Source organism: Otolemur garnettii, unplaced genomic scaffold (assembly GCF_000181295.1).
Source record: "Otolemur garnettii isolate 467f Iridium unplaced genomic scaffold, OtoGar3 scaffold00027, whole genome shotgun sequence".
NCBI lineage: Eukaryota > Metazoa > Chordata > Mammalia > Primates > Galagidae > Otolemur > Otolemur garnettii.
The window spans coordinates 19,758,567-19,776,220 of record NW_003852422.1 but is presented as its reverse complement, the minus strand read 5'-3'; the positions used below and the strand labels follow the sequence as shown (position 1 = coordinate 19,776,220).

Sequence of the window (17,654 nt, the reverse complement as noted above, 5' to 3'; positions counted from 1 at the left end):
GCTCCACTGAAGTGCAGATTTTGTCTCTTTTATTCCATGGCAATATGCCAGACCTGGACAAGGGCCTAGCACAGAGTAGACATTCAAAACATAAATGTGTTTCTTATTACTACATATTATATTAGTGATATCTTATATACAAGTATTAATTAATATATGTAACCATTTTCTTGTTTTTCCTTTTTTCTTTTTTAAACAGAGTGTCACTTGTCACCTGGGTAGAGTGCTGAGGCATCATAGCTCACAGCAACCTCAAACTCTTGGCAATAAGGGATCCTCTTGCCTCAGCCTCCCTAGTAGCTGGGATTATAGGTGCCCACCACAGCACCTGGCTATTTTTTGGAGATGGGATCTCACTCTTGCTCATGCTGGTCTTGAACTCCTAAGCTCAAGCAATCTACTTATGTAGGCTGCCCAGAGTGCTGGGATTATAGGCATGAGTCACTATACCCGGCTATTCAACCTTTTCTTTTCTTTCTTTCTTTCTTTCTTTCTTTCTTTCTTTCTTTCTTTCTTTCTTTCTTTTCTTTTCTTTTCTTTTCTTTTCTTTTCTTTTTTCTTTTTTTATTGCAGTTTTTGGCCAGGGCTGGGTTTGAACCCACCACCTCCAGTATATGGGACCAGTGCCCTACTCTTTTGAACCACAGGCACCACTCACCATTTTCAATGTGAATTCAATACACTGTTGAAACCAATGGTGAAAAATATCAGCAAATTTTGACTTTATTCTTTCTCCAGATGTGTATTTATCCTAGGATCTGTCTTTATGTCCTTTCAGTATCATGTTTTCTTATTCAAATTTTGATGGTATTATTTGATTTTTTCTGAGAATGATCTATTTGTCCTTTTCAAGGCAGATGAGATTCTCCCTTGTTTTTAAAAGTCTCCAGAAGGGTATTGCTGGGATTTAGGATACTTCATTGTCATGGGTAGTAATATTTTAATTCCCAACACCCCAAATAATCAATGTCACAGGCTATGCCTTTGTCTTCCCCCTCTGGCCTGGGCAAGGTAGCACACGGCATGTCTCAAGATAGACACTAAAGTAGCCTCTGTAACATCAAAAGCACAGGTTGACAGCTTTCTTTCTTTTTTTTCATTTTCCCCTCCTTCCCTCCCTCCATCCCTTCCTTCTGTCCTTTCTTCCTTCTTTCCCTTCATCTTCCCTTCCCCTCTCCTCTCCCCTGATTTCTCTCTTACACAAAGTATCTCTTAAGGAAAAAACAAGTTACTTCTCATAAAATTATTCCTACATGAATTTTATGGTGGTTAAAAATGTTCCACTCTCTGGATCATCACTTGGGCATCGGAGTAGGGAAATGTAGCCCCCTCCTAAAGGAAAGGGAAATCCACCCACTTTAAAATCATGTTCTGTTATCTGCACTTAGCTTGGAGGATCTAATAGTATGAGGCTGCACATTTATCTCAAAGGGCACTTTCCAGATGTAGAAGAGCATGGACAAGTATTAACACAAGTGCTTCAGGTATAGTATCCCTCACCTTCACAACCTGCACTGAGGCCTTGTTTCCATCCTGCAGATGAGGAAACTGTGACTGAGAAGAGGCAGTAACTTGCCTCTAACATGACTAGTCAGCAGCCCCACTGGAAAGGAACAGTGAGATTAGGATGTGGAGTATCGTGGACATTCAACATCATTTACCGTGACTAACATGCTGGTGCTGTCTGCTTTCTTTCCAAGGCCAACTGCAAGCAAATGCCTACTGTGAAAATCCAGATATAGTATTAATCGGCAACAAGGCAGACCTGCCAGACCAGAGGGAAGTCAATGAACGGCAAGCTCGGGACCTGGCTGACAAATATGGGTAAGTCAGTGACACTGAGATGTCACCTGCTCAGATGCTGTCATTCAACTAATGGAGGATAGGCAGGAGATCGCTCTTGGAAGAAATCCCTTGAATCAAGAATAGTATGCAAAAAAGATCTTCCAGAGGAATGCAAATGATATTGTAATTTTAATAAATTCCTTAATAATAGTAGCACCTGACATTTTCTGAATAGTTATAATGTATTATAGCAACTGTTATAGACTTAGCAACTGTTCCTAGAACTTTAGTTCATTTCACCCCTCATAAGGACATGTAGGAGATACTAGAGTTATCCTGTTTCGTGTATGAGTAATTGAGTCACAGAAAGAGTCAATAACTGACCCCATCTCAAAAAAAAAAAAAGAAACAAACAAACAAAAAAAAAACAACAAAGAAAAACAGAAGTACTCCCCCACCCCTTGCCATTATAAAGGGCTTTCACTTCAGAATCCGTCATTATTTTTTAAATTTAAAGTAGCTTTACCGTATCTGCCAATTTTTTTACTCAAGGATTCTTCCTGAGAAACTTACAACTCTTGGAACTTTTTATTCCAGATAAATATAGACTGTATTCGTGTGAATAGCCTATATAATGTATGCCTGCTTTCTAAGTTGGCTTTGCAGATAATTACTGGAAGGGAAGCAGTATTTTAGTAATGGTAATATTGACCACTAGGTGAGGCATTTTGTTTTAAAGAGTGATAATGCCTTGGCTTCAACTTCCTGACCACCTCCTGTGTCAGTCTGTACAAGTTTCTTTGCCCACAAAACTGGGTCTAACCATAGTAAAAAGCAACTCACCCATTTTTACTGACTGAGAATAAACAAGGATGCTTTCCAACTTAGCAAAACCATGATTATTTCACAATCTCTTGGCCAATCGTGTGTTTGTGGGTGTGATTCATGTGTACGTCTTGTTGTATCTGTTCTCATTTCTTCCTCTCAAAAATATCTGTCATTTCTTCCCTGCTAGCATACCATATTTTGAAACAAGTGCTGCAACTGGACAGAATGTGGAAAAATCTGTAGAGACCCTTCTGGACTTAATCATGAAGCGAATGGAACAGTGTGTGGAGAAGACACAAGTCCCTGACACTATCAATGGAGGAAATTCTGGAAAACTAGATGGGGAAAAGCCAGCGGAGAAGAAATGTGCCTGCTAGATTCTACATAGGAAATGGTTGTCATGAACCCACCCATGTTCCTTCCATAAACAATGACAAACCACAAGATAGTTGTTGAGTAGACCACGCATGATGGCACAGTCTTCTTTTTCTGCCAGAAAATCTATTTTAAGAAACCAGAATAGTCAACAATGGTGTTCAAAGAATTGATCAGTTATCTGTGAGGCCCTTGCAAACAAGGTCAAAAATTTTCTCTTGTGATCTCATCATCACGGATGCTTGATTTGTCTTTCTTATACAGAAGCTGAGTCTTTGAAACCATGTACAAGAAGAAATAACAGTGGGTTTTAAATCAGAAAAGAAATTACCTTGTTACATTGGAGGAAGGGATAGATTATCAAAGGAAAAATGTAGATAGGTGATTCTTTTTTAAAAAGATTGGATTTCTTATGTAGGATCTGATTCATACTTTTATATTTGCATCGGTGAAAACATACTATCTAAAAATGGATATATGGTAAAAAATTCTATGTGGTTCATGAATAATTGCATTACTCTACATACCCAATAAACTTTACAAGAATGACGAAATTACTGATAAGGTTATGAGGAGACGAACATCATACCTCTGCTAAAAATGTTGGTGGTTGCACCAGAATGCCATTTGGATGTTCTTAAGAAAGAGCAAATGGACAAGAACAAGACTGCAAACAACAGAGTTTGAGAGAAATGCCCTGATGGCTGAGATTAAATGTATCTGGTATTGATGTCTGGAAGAATCACTTAGCCAAATTTCACTCAAGCCAATTAGAAGCTGGCATTATTGGTTGGAATTAGATAAATCTCCAGAGGTTTCCATTTCAAACAAAAGTTTAGAAATTCGTTTTGTTTCCAACTTCACATTTCATTTTTCTTGAAATACGATAAAATAGTCACAATGAGAAATTAACAGTTGCTGTTTAAACATTTCTTGAAGAAATACAGTCCAGAAAACTGGTCTTAAAAATCTTTTAAGATAAATTATGTTGATGATATGAAACAAAGGGTGACTATCAAGGGTGGGTTTCCTTTTTGTTCACAAAAGCACTGGAAATCCAAATCTCATCTCTTCCCTCCAGTCCTCACGCATCCCTGGCTTTGAATTAATTGTAGTAATGCACGAGTGTCATTTCATAGAAGAACAAGTTCAGAATAACGATGGATCAATTCTATGGTCACTCTGAGTTTTCATATCATTAATCACATACAAATTGACGATACTCATTCTATAGTATGGTATGCTTTTATTGTGTTTAAAGCAAAACCCTAGTAACTGAGCTATGTTTGGGGGCTGGGAAGGGATGGAACTGTATTTTGTCTCACAAAAAAAATTTGGTGGTTGTATTTTTTCACATAAAGATGCTTTTTCTTTCTAAAAATGATCACAAAAGTATTTTGCACCTGCCTATTCTTGTCCTTGTGGCAAATTAACATTACATTAGTTTTTGATCTTAGTTTCTGATATAATCCATTCCTATCAAAATATTATTTACTTCAGTCAATTATATCAATAACAAAGGAAATACAAGTTTTTTTCTTTTTATTATGAGTAAATGATTTTTGAGAGAATGATTCCTCTTCCTATAAAATTTTTCCCATCAGCGGCCAAGTGAAGTGGCATACGCCTGTAATCCCAGCACCTTGGGAGTCAAGGCAGGAGGATAGCTTGAGCTTGGTCAACCTTGGTCACACAGTGAGACCCTATCTCTAAAAACTTGGTCACACAGTGAGACTCTAGCTCTAAAAACTTATAAAATCAGCTGATATGGTGGGGCATATCTGTAGTCCCAGCTACTCACAAGACTGAGGCAGGAGGATCACTTGAGCCCCAAAGGTGGAGGTTAAAGTGAGCTATAATCATGCCACTGTACTCCAGCCTGGGTGGCAGAGTAAGATCCTGCCTCAGAAAAAGAAAGGAAAATCAAATTTCCAATCAGACCTAATTTTTCCAAATCCTATTGCCCATTCAACCTTTCTGGACCAACCTCCATCTGGTATTGAAACAGTTTCAGAAACACAGACAGATCCAAAGAAGTATCTATTCCTAATGTTTGTACAATAGACTGGAGTCAGAAATGTGCCATGAATCAACACAACACGGGCTGTGTTGTGGGGATCAGCCCCCCAGTGAAATCCTCAGTGTTGACTGCCTGGCTCCTCTGAGTTCTGCAGTATCATGAAAGCATCTAAAATCAGTGATGGTTGAGCATTTCCTTCCATGGTATTTTCTCTGGGAGGCTCTTCATGATCTCCATGCCTTCGACATGAATATAGAAAGCTGTTAGGTCACCTTGATGATGTTTCTTTTGGAAGGAATGTGAGGAAGAACAATATTACCATAGCTGTGGCAAAATCTGGTAAACTGTCGTCATTACATCCATTTCTTCTTTGTATTCAAATTGTGATACTCTCGGCATTTCCCTAATTTCAGAGCCTTTATAAAACTCTGAAAATATTCTGTTTTGACATATCTTTTTGTTTCTGTTCATTTCCCAGTTATAGGATTGATTTACTTGTGCCAAGATTCTGTCATTGTCAGTTATTTAACCAGTATTTTTTTTTCGGGCTCTATTTTAGGATCATTACTTGATAGCTGTAGCATGAGGCAGAGAGTGATGATGCCCGTAATTATAGAACCATGCCTGTAAAAATAACAATTATTGGGTAATAAGCTCAAGAGGAATAGAATGTAAAACTGACAAAATTAATTTAAAATAGCATTCCATTTATAAATAAATACTTGATCTAAAAATTTTTTCTCTGCAGAGTTTGATCAGTGACCCCAAATTTTATATAACCATTATTATTTCAGGGTTAATAGTTCTGTATAATTTAATCCATTGCCATGCAGTATACAGACTGCTTTTAAAAAGTCCATATCCCTCTGTTCCACAAGAGCATGTACCTTTTTTTTTTTGCAGTTTTTGGCCAGGGCTGGGTTTGAACCCATCACCTCCGGCATATGGGGCCAGTGCCCTACTCCTCTGAGCCACAGGCACAGCCCCAGGAGCATGTACTTTTAGCCAAGATATGTCCTGTTACTGATTACCTACCAATGTTTAAATAAACCATATTATATTTTGGAGAAATATTCAAAATGTACAGGAAACTGCTTTGTGATATCAAAACTATTTCTGGAGGGTTGATTCTGGTTTTATGTTTACATTTCTCTAACTCAGTGCCTCAGATACCTCTGTGACCAAATCAGTCTTCATAGTTCATTTCCTATAATGTTACATCATAGGAAGTCCTCACAGAGACACTAGCACAGCTAAAGGTCTTCTCATATCATCAGCAAAGGATCCAAAGACTTTATTCAACTCTGGAGATTGTGACCTTCTCCTGGTCTCCTGGCTTACTTCTCATGGAGTGGACATTACTTGAGACGCTAATTGTGATTAGGCCCATAATTACCTTCTAACATCAAAACAAACAAACAAAAAACTGTTTTGAAAAAAATGTATCAAAAATAATGAGAGAACATAATGTTCGTCTTGGTCTAATGTTGGTGACAAGTCAAGAATTGGCCTAGAAAAGGCTAAATACTGGGGGTTGAGCTTGTGAGTTTCCCCAGGAGAGTTTAAAACTCCTGCAAGTTACCACTGTAGCCAATTTGCAAACATTTCCATAATATCAGCTATCACACTACCAAAAATTCAAAACCAGCATTTTCTAAGGTGAATATTTTTTCTATTATCTTTAATCTGACAGGTCATGGGACATGGTACCAGTGGGCATCTTTGTCATGCTTCTTACTATAAATTGTTCTCTGCCAACCAGAAGAACCAGGCAAGAGTTTTAATCAGCCCTTCTTTGTCCCCTTTGTAAGAAAGAGAAGCTTGACCACAGAGAAGGTCATGACTACATTAAAAAATAATTATGGCGGCCACATGATAATGTTCTTTAAGCTGTACATGGAATCACCAAATTTGATGAAGCCCGTGTATCTTGTCACCCATGAAGTGGGTGCAGTGGTTAGAAAGAAAGCAAGATTGTGCGACAGAGGCAGTGGACAGCCAGGCACGGAATATAACCTGGAATCTTGCTCTGTGAAACAGGGTCATTCAATGTTCAGTGTCTCTGTTCACTTTTAAAAACCACACATAGGTTCCTCATTTGTATCACACACAAAAAATTTGAAATGAAATCTTTGGCCATAAAGGATTTTGAAATGAAAATTCTAATACTAAAACTGTAAAGAAATGCTATTCCAAGTCTGGGGTTTGCTGAGACATATAATAACTCCTTAAAAGGAAGATCCAAGAGCTGATATTAGCCAAAGTGATAGAAGAGTCTCTTTTACCTTCTACTGCCAAGCTTTAAAACATTTTTAAAAGTCCAGTATATTTGTGTATTTTAGTGAAAGTTTTACCATTTTTATAGATGCTAAGATGCTATCTATATTGAAAAGAGTATCTAGACTCAAGCTCTAGTTGCCTAACATTATTTTATATATTTAACCTTTTCAAGATTTAGTTTTCTAACTGTAAAAATGACATAATCATCCCAGTACAACTCAAAAGAGAACTTCTTAAAGTCTGTTATTAGCAGCTTCCTACTTTTAAGAATATTACTTGTCTATCGACATGCCTTCAGTTGTATTATCTAATACTCAAAATAAGCTTTACTGGCTTAAAAAGGAAAGAAAAGGTTTCTAAGAATTCAACACAAGCTACATTTTCTTCTTAACCTTTGACCAAAGTGATAATCAACTTATTTCTAGGGAGAGTGCTAAGCTCTTAAACATGAAAATGAATATAGATTATTACCTGAGCTGAGTATTGTCTAAGGGCTCTATAAACCCATGATGCTATTTTTACAGAAAGTAGAAATGATTAAAAAAAAAAAAACATTGGTATTGGATACGTAGAGAGTTTTACACATGTATTGCCTTAAAATTCTTGGGTGGAAAACCAACCACAATGGTCTTGTTGAGCAAAAACTATGAAGAGAAATAGGAGTTAAAAGTTGTCTAAAGTGTGCCCTTAAATACAGTGGAACATGGAGAAGGCCGTAATTAAAAGGACGACTTTGAAATACAAAAATAAAAAATTTTTAAAAAAAGATTCTTTATAACCAAATCCATGGCAAATATTTATCCATCATTTTCATTTGCCAACTAGAGGTTTATCCCCTTAGAACTAGAAGATTTAAATAAAGCAATATATTTGGGAAACTTAGAAACATTTTCTTTTATGAATCTAATTTTTTTCATTGATTTTACTTTGATTAATTTCTCCAGGAGCAGCATCATAAAGCTACTTTTCTGCAGAGTTCTTTATAGTCTATGATTGAGGTGTTTTCTCCATTCATATATGGAGAGAATCTTGGAACAAAAATACTTGTAGCAAAATGGGGGAATTATTTAAAAGGGTGTCATCATTTGTGAAAAATATACAAAGGAATCATCTTTAGGTTGAGCAATTTAAATTGGGTTTCCTGCCTCCTTTCCTGTCCAACAGGTCATGGAAGTCATGGCTAAGCTCTCTCAGCTGACTTAGTCTTCAAGGATTGCTAGCAAATTCTGTACAACCTAAAGGTATGCCTGACCAACCTGAAGGTATGCCTGACCTTAACCCCGTGGTTCCCCTAATTTAACTGGCGCTGCTGTACTTTCACCTGTTGGCCCATCAAAGTAGTCTGTGTCCCCAGCAATGTGATAACATGTGCTTATCTTTATTCATTTTCCAGGTGGCTTTTTTCCCCCCAAATGTTCTTTGAGAGAAAGCCTTGCTGTTATAGACAGGAAAATGTCCAGAGAGAACAACAGGGGATCACGGATAGGTCATTAAATATCTTAGTGACTTCCCCTCACCTAGGGCTCATAAACCCTGCATACTTCATGGGATCATGTGGGATCAAAGAAGAAAAGAGAAAATGGGTTGTAAATTATGTTCCATTTCATAAATAGTCACTATTTTCACAAGCTAAAACCTAATTTTAAAGAGTCATAATTTAAACCAACTGTTGTAGAAAGACGTTACCACAGCAGGGAAAACATACTAATTTTAGTAGAGGTATTGCAGACCACAAATGGGCGGTCAACTTGAAGTCATTACATTTGAACAAGTTTTATATATCTCATTATTTTAAAAATGAGTTCTATTTTAATCTAGATGTCATATTGTATTTCTTTCCAGAAAACCGATTACACTCTAAATAGCATATTATTAACTTGGTCAAAATCTTCCATGTACAAATAGGGCTTTTGTGTCCATCACCTTGTAAAGGATACAGATTGTACCTAAAATCATTTAAGAAAAATCAATTATCTTGCTTTCGTTAATGTGTTAAATAATGTTCTCACATGACCCTGAAGTGCTCCACTGCATCCTTTAAGTAATATTATTCTCAGTTTTAGACTCAGCACGTTGGATTGTTTTGTTTGTCTCCTATACTGATCTCTGTTTCGTCTAGTGCTATAAGTGTAACTTAAAACCTTAAACATGGAGTTTTTAATTCCATAGGCCCCCTAAATAGACTGTGGCTCCTGAAAAACACTGTTCCGTCATTATATTGTTACACCAAAGTTCTAGCAGCTTCAGAAATCATAGCATCCAATGATTTTGTGGTGTCTGGGTTTGAATACCATGGTTGAGAATTGTATTCAGTGATTGTTTCTGCACACTTTTCAAATAAATGCATTTTTATCAATTACCTTATGCACACAAAGCAACTTTATTTCTGTGCTGAACTTGGATGTATGGTGGGTGGGGAACCAATGCCAACTTGGAACTCTATCGTATTAAAAATGGAATCCATTCAGAACTAAAAACTAAGTGGTCTGGAGTGAGCTCTGTGATTTTTATTTCTCTCTCTAAGCTTTTCATTAATTCTTTAAAGACTGGGCTTTGCAAGCAAATTTTTCTAATAACTTTGAACAACATATTTATTTAAAATTAGCAATAAAGGTATTAATCTATGGCACAGAAGCAGTCCCTCAAATTACAACCTATTTCTTCTCCATAACAAAATGCTGAGCAGGTGGTGATACCTCCCTTAGTCACAGGCTGGTGAAGGATGGAGTTCGAGGCCAATTCAAGACCACAACTATACAATTTCCTTCAAAATGTTCATTTGCAAAAGCTGAGTTGCTCCTAGAGTGGATGTTCCTTCATATGTTACTTAGATAGGCTTTCCCAAGATAATGATGAGTTTTTAATTTAAACAATTCTCCCTGGGCGGCACCTGTGGCTCAAGGAGTAGGGCGCCGGTCCCATATGCCAAGGGTGGCAGGTTCAAACCTAGCCCTGGCCAAAAAACTGCAAAAAATAAAATTAAATAAAATTTAAAAAAAAAGACATTTATTAAAAAAAATAAAAAATAAAAAAATAAGCAATTCTCCCACTGCAAGCGAATAATTCTGTGGTACTGTTCCCGCCACTTTAGTCCCCAGTAGCAGCAATACTGTTTGACAAAGGCAGTATCTTTGGCCCACTGGGCTTGTGTGAAATAATTCAAAATTAAGTCTTATTTTCCTTAAAGGTTTTACAGGAGTTTTAAAAAATAATAATTCTGTGCCCTATATTTAGGGAAAATAAAACACCCTGACATACACTGCTTGTAATGATAGAATTTTTGTTTTTTTAAACTATAGATAAGATATGTTGTCTTAGTCACAGTTCTCCACACCAAGGAGAACTTAATTTCTAATATGATTGCTAGGTATGGAGAAAGAATAGCTGTAACGAGAGTGTGGGTATTGCTGCTCTGCTAGAAGCTCATTTAGGTGGCTTGCATTATGGTTTATGACGCCAACACAATTATTAAGACTTGACTAAAGCTATATTATATAAGAGGTACCTATCATATGATAGGTAGTAAACGTTTTGTAATAGTAATCAGATTTTTGCATTTATCACAGCTTTGGGCCATTTTTGTAGGTCTCCGAGAGGACAAAAAAAAGACTCCTTTTTACCAAATGGTTAAAAATAAGTGAATAAAGCAGCAGCAAGTTTACAGCAGAAGACTTTCCTCTGTTGGATTGATTGCCCAGAGAAATGTACGTCCTAAACTCATTCATGCTTAAGAAAGTGAACCAAACACACGTTGGAACATCCGTGCTAGTCAGTACATTGTGTTAGGAGTACGCGGGGCCCTACTCCCGCTCTGAGCACCCTTGGTTCCTTTCTCCTTCCCTGACTTCCAAGCGCAGTTCCTTATGAGGCCACCAGGGCAAGAGGTCAAAAGGAGACCGCTTGATTTAAACATCGAAGAGCAGTTTTCCTTTCACTGCCTCTTTCAAAGAAGCAGCTTTCTTACACGGGCAAGGAAACTAGACCAAGGGGGGACTGAGTTACAGAACCCCCCACTGCCAGAATTCCAAGAATTGGAAGCGTAACATATTGAATCAAATAAAAGGAATGACTTACACATAGGAAATTCATGAAAGAATACACTGAATGGGAAAGGATTTGCATGACCCGGGGACTTCCTCTGGTTCACCAGGCAGGCTGCACCGACACCAACACACCTGCTCCGCCCTCAGGCCCTGTGCGCTTGCGCAGCAGCAGCCTTGCCCTTCTGCCAGGCGTCAGACCTCCTGCGTCACTTCCCCACTTTCTCCCTGTGTTTGCTTGGAGGCAGGTCTCATTTAAATTACCAATATTTAGTTAACATTTCTTAAATTGTCAACCTATGTAAAATTGCAGCCACACCTCATCATCCCTAGAAACTCCCCTTCTCAGTGTTTTACTTCAGTTTTCTTCACCATCCAATGGACATCTCCAACGTTAGTGCCTGTTTCTGCTCACTAGAAATGTTTCCATGAAGCGCGGAGACGTTCCCTCTTCCTGGCTCACGCCCTCCACCCTCCACCCTCCACCTCCACCCACTACTCACTGCACTGCGGAAACCCTGCCTTCTAGAACAATATCTGGCAAAGAACATTCAGTACATACATATTTGTTGAGAGAAGAAATGAATGAATCCTACCAGAAAATTGAGTAAACGGACTACAGAATAACCTTTTTTTTTTTTTTTCCTATTTGAAGCACAATAAAATGCCCTGTGCAATATCCACTACACATGTTCACAATTTAATGACTTTTATCATGGAATGTACCCAAGAAAGCATCACCATTGGGAAGACACTGGACATTTCTGTATGCTCTGATGTTTCCCTGCACTCTCTCCCATTGCCCATGCCCTCAAGCAAATACAGTTGACCTTTGAACCATACAAGGGTTAGGATAAGGGCATTGTCCCTTGAAGTCTAAAATTTGTGTATGACTTCTGACTCACCTAAAACTGAAGTACTAAAAGGGTACTGTTGGCCAGAGCTAAGTGATGACTTAGCCCGTCAATCAAGACACGTCTTATGTTGTGTATATTATAAACTATATTCTTCCAGTAAAGTTAGCTAGAGAAAGGAAAATATGATTAAGAAAATCATAAGAAAGAGAAAGTGTTTTTACTACTCATAAAGTGAAAGTGGATCATCATAAAGGTCTTCATCCATGTTTTTAGTTTGAGTAGACAGAGGAAGAAGGGAAGAGATTGCTGTCTCAGGAATGGCTCAGTCTGAAAAATGGAATACAAGGGGATCTAAATAATTCAACCCCCGGTTGTTCAAGAGTCAACTATGCTGATCTGCTCTCCACAATTCTGACATTATAGACTGTGACCACTCTGGCTTCTTTCCCTTAGCATAATGATTTGAGATTTATCCCCTGTGGTATATACTTATTTGTTGGTGGTTTGATCCCCTCTTTTGTTGAGTATATTCCAGGGTACCATGTACCATGCTTTGTTTATCCATCTGTTAATTAACATTGGTTTTGTTTTTAATTTTTGCTCTTACAAATAAAAGTGCTATAAAAACTCATGTACAAATTTTTCTGTGGACAGAAGTTTTTGTCCCTCTGGGGTAAAGCAAAACAAAACAAAACATCCCAAGGAATTGAATGGCTAGCTCACATTGCAAAGGTATATTTAACTGTCTAAGAAACAGCTTGTTTCCAAACCGTCCCACATTTTCATTCCCACTAGTAGTAGATAAGTTCAGTTGTTCCAAATTCTCAGTGATAGCCGGTCTTTTGAATTTTAGCAATGTGGTGAGAACACTTACAAATCACTCCCTTATACCATACTCAGTAGTTTTATAGATTCCTTGGAGTTCTTTATATCAACAATCATATGAACGCAGACAAATGGACAGTTTTACTTCCTCCCTTTCAATCTATATGCCTGTTGTCTTTCTTTTTTATTTTCTTTCTTGATCTATTCCAATGGCTAGTCCCTGTGGTACAATGTTTAAGACAAGTGGTGGAAGGGGGCATATTTGCTTTTTACCAATATTGGTGGGAAAAGTATTACTTTCACCATTATTTATATTAACTGAGGGCTTTTCATAAATGTTCTTTGTCACAATGATGGAATTTCCTACAATTCCCTGCTTGGTTAGAGTTTTATTATGAACAGTTGCAGAATTTTGTCAAATATACTTCATTGATTAAAATGATCACATAATTCTTATCCTTTATTATGGTAAGTTATAGTAACTTTCTAAGATAAACCAACCTTACGTGTCTAGGATAAATCCAAAATTTTCCTAATTCTACCACAACTTTAAGTATATCTGACTACAAGGGGAAACAAATAACTTTCCTTCTTCTAGGTGTAAGAGAAAAGAAATCTTTCCCTCCCACCTTAGATTTGTGACTGAGACCTCTATAACAAAAGACAGATCAACAAGAGAAAAGCACAAATTTATTCAATGTAAGTTTAACATAACACAGGAGCCTTCATAAGGAAATGAAGACCTGAAGAAATGCATGATGCTGTGCGTTATTTTAAATGCTTGACTCAATGAAGAGTTGGATCATTATAATGAAGTCTGCTTATACAAAGGGGTGTGACCTAATATTTAATGGTAATAAACCAGGAGTAAAACAGCAAAGCCTGTTTGTTCAGATTCTTCTCTGTGTCCCTGAGTCTCCAGAGATAAGGATACTCCTCTCCTCAGGGTATAGGGAGGGCCCCTCTCAAATGAGCATCTGACAGGGGAATGTCAAAAAATTCCTTGCGAGGTTTCATGACCTGCTTCAGGGGAGGAGAGGGGAAGGTGAGCGTGAACTTCCTGCTTCTGCTGTTCTCTCAAATGCCAAGATGCCATATTTGGAGGTAGTATGTCCTGAACCCCATCACAAGTATATACTTTAATAGTAAATCAATTAAATATGATTATTTAAAGTTTTATTGTAGCCTTAATATTTTCCACTGAAAAGTAAGGGAAAGAAGAAAAAAAGGAAGGAGGGAGGGAGAAAGGGAAAGAACTGAAATGATTACGGTATTAGGTGGAGGACTGTTCAGTCCTACCAGGATAGGGCAACCACTCTGATACGAGGAGGATTTGGTATTTATTTGCAGGTCAGAGGAGAGGTGGAAATTTTCAAAATGAAGAAATAGATGAAATAATTTGAGAAGTGTCTGTGTTCTTTTCATTTTTGTAACTCTTAGTGTTTTGAATTTCGAATAAAAACTTAATATATATATATTGTTTTTTTTCTGTTAATTTGGATCCAGGGAAAACTAGCAGAAAAATTCAAGAAGCTACTTAAATATCTGTTCACTGATAAAAAGAATCCATTTACTATGGATTTTATTGTCACCCGTAGTAAAATAAAAACTGATTAATTTATGGATGATGATTTTCATGGAAAGATAAATAAAAACAAAAAAAAAATCCACACATTAGAAGATCAATTTTCTTCATTGTAAAGCATATTATATGCAATTATTCAAAAGATATACTGTGCCAGTTGTTTAATCTCGACATTTCTTAAAATGTACGTAATCAAGGTAGACCCAAGGTTCCTGTCATTTTCTAACTTCATCCATGAACTTCGGGCCCACCTCAGACTTTCTTATCTAATCTATTGATTAGCTTAATGAGAACTACAATTATTTAGAATCAGCTGAACTCGTGTTTCTCTTCTTATATTTCCTGTATAGTTCTGTGTTTAGACTAATAAACTTCATTCCCCATTGTAACCTTTTGTTTTGTCATGCAGAAATGTTTACTGAAAAAACATTTCAAATGATAAAAGCCGAGACAATAAAGATATAAGAAATAATCCACATACAAAAAATAAATGATATAGCTAACATTACTCTAAAGTTACATTTGCATTTGAAGAGCTCAGATCATTTTTGGCCACTGAACCTGCTCATTTTTATTCTCCGCAAATCCAAAGCCCATTCCAAAGGGAGCCTGGCGACCTTATGTGCAGGCTTATTTGTACTAGGTCCAGTTGTACTTCCCTGCTCAAAAATAAGCATAGCGAAACCAAAAGAAAATCCCGCAGCGTCGTCCCATTTTTGACTTTGGAATATGTATTCACGTGGAAATTGTCAAGGTTGTTGTTAGGTCCATTAAATGAGTCCGTTCCAAAATCTCAAGTGTATTACAAGCTGGCACAATGATTGAGGTACAAGAAGAGCCTGACTGGTCTCCAAGTGACAGGTGGGTTTTCTTTCTACACTGCAAATTTGAAGTAGGATTCATTATCCCTATTTCCCTACAAGTGTGCCTGAAACTGTATTACAAAGAAATTCTTTCCTGTGGCATAAAGTCATGATAAATAAGTATAAAACAATCAGATCAGGTTTTTTAGCAGGAAGGTTTGTCTGAGCTGAGTTCTCCTCATGATGGTCCAGCAGGTGAAAGGCCAACTAAATTCAGCAAAATATTGACTTATCAGTAAGGGTTATTTCTGACTGTTATCCACAGGGTAATGCAGATAGCTACCAAAGAAGCTGTGTGTTTGTTAAAGTAGCGAAAAGAGAGGCAATTTTATAGCTGGGAAATATTTTAGACCAGCCAGTGAGCAAGTAGAATGAACATCAATGGCCAAGTCAAGGGTTCAAATCTCCACTCCAAAGTTAGCAGTTGGGCAAATCACTTACCCATCTTCAGTCTTCCTTGGGGAAGTAGGAATAATAACATGACCTGCTTCCGAGGGTTTGGGAACATACAAAAGGAATGTTTACAAGTAACACGGAATGTTCCTGGCATGGCTGTAACAAAAATGAATAGCTAACTATACCTGCAAAATTAGCAAGCAATAAAAATGTTCCCAAAGACACTATGAGACAAAACTCACACACAGGTTTACACAACATTTCAAAGATTACAGTACTTGGATGAATTTATAAATACATCACTTCATCTCGTGTTTATATAGAGACTGTCAAACATTTTATAGAAAACACTGATATTTCACATTCCTCGTTGAAAGGCTTGAAGCGCTTTTCCTGAGAAAATGTTTAAAGTTATACACCATAGAGGAAAAACAACGGCCGGAAGGGAATTCACTCTTAAGGATGACTAAGGTCTCTCAATAGTCATCTAACCGAGTGTGTTCTGCTTTCCTGAGTATCAGTATATTTGCATTTCTGCAAGTCAGAGTTTGGTTTTACTCACAGCAATCACAAACTCCACCTGTAAGGAAGGCCTGTCTTGAAATTGAAGCACATTCACCCAAGAACACTACACATGTCATTGCATGTCATGAATTCCGATTCTTCCTGGCTGCAGACAATAGCCAATTTTGTTGAATCTGTAATATATACATTTTTATAGAGGTGTGTGCTAACAGCGTTATGTTCTATTCTTCCCCCAAATATTTTAATTAGGTGATATTAATAAATATCAAGAAGAAAATTACTCACAAAGGCAGAGTGCACTGTGAGCATCCCTGGATGCTTTTGTACCTGGGTTCAGAAACCAATTTTTAATCCCAGAGCAATTGAAAACCAGGGGCTTTCTATGGTGGTATCATGCAGCCACCACAGTTCTTAACTGGAGAACAACACGGGTTGAGGAATTAATTAAAACACATCTGCTCCTCCTCCTGCCATGATTCAGTAGAAGGTAACTCTCCCACTAACAATGGATCTGCAGAGGGTTTTATGCTGTAAGATCTTTCTTATTATCCAAAGGTCAATTTTAAAATATGGTGTTTGTTCATACACATAGACACTCTACTCTTCCACTGGTATGCTTAAAAACTATTGTCAAAAGGTTACAGTTGACAACCTTTAAACAGTCCTTTTAACCAAAGTCTGAAAACAAAAGTCAGATTTTTTTTTAAAATGTAAAGGCAGAATCTCTTCCATCATGGGAAACCACCTGGTTTCTTCACCTATTTGGTAAGTTTTGAAGAAAGTTTTCCCCTTAAAGATGTATTTGTTTGATCTTTTGGAAGGCCATCTTCCTGCAAAACTACGTATATATGATAAATTCTATTTAAATACCAGCATTGTGCTATTTTAACAAGGAAGTCAGGGCTGAGCTTCAAGGAATAAATTAGACCCACATAGTCTTTATCATAGGATCTTTGGCCAGCCAGTTCATTTTCGTAGCCTAATCAACATCAGGTATGGAGAGGTGTCTTCAGTCTTCAATTCACTGTAGAAAAGACAGTTATCAAAAAGGAGCCTGTTAAACGCCACTGATCATGGCTGGACCACCATATTCTATTATCACAATACCACCAAATTGGAACTAGCTGCTTTGTTCTAAGAAAGAGATGGCCGTTAATGGATCTACTCTGGCCAATTCCCCATGAGACACAGCAGTATGACACTGGGAAAGCATCTGACATGGGCAAATTCAGCCTCATGTCATATTGGACAAGAGTGACTCAGTGTGGTGGAAGG

General features: G+C 37.4%; 2 protein-coding genes across 2 annotated transcripts in view; one reads left to right on the top strand and one right to left on the bottom strand.

Annotated features, from left to right (window-relative positions):
• Positions 1 to 3,556, top strand: part of RAB27B (RAB27B, member RAS oncogene family) — an 11,278-nt gene extending 7,722 nt beyond the window's left edge. Inside the window, exons 4-5 of the mRNA XM_003788441.1 lie at positions 1,701 to 1,824; positions 2,801 to 3,556. Coding sequence (XP_003788489.1) covers positions 1,701 to 1,824; positions 2,801 to 2,990 — 314 coding nt within the window. The 3' untranslated portion in view covers positions 2,991 to 3,556. The remainder of the gene's footprint in view (positions 1 to 1,700; positions 1,825 to 2,800) is intronic.
• An 11,165-nt stretch (positions 3,557 to 14,721) lies between these two features.
• CCDC68 (coiled-coil domain containing 68) overlaps positions 14,722 to 17,654 on the bottom strand; it is a 49,784-nt gene continuing 46,851 nt past the window's right edge. Inside the window, exon 11 of the mRNA XM_003788440.3 lies at positions 14,722 to 17,403. Within this exon, the coding sequence (XP_003788488.1) occupies positions 17,346 to 17,403 (58 nt within the window). The 3' untranslated portion in view covers positions 14,722 to 17,345. The remainder of the gene's footprint in view (positions 17,404 to 17,654) is intronic.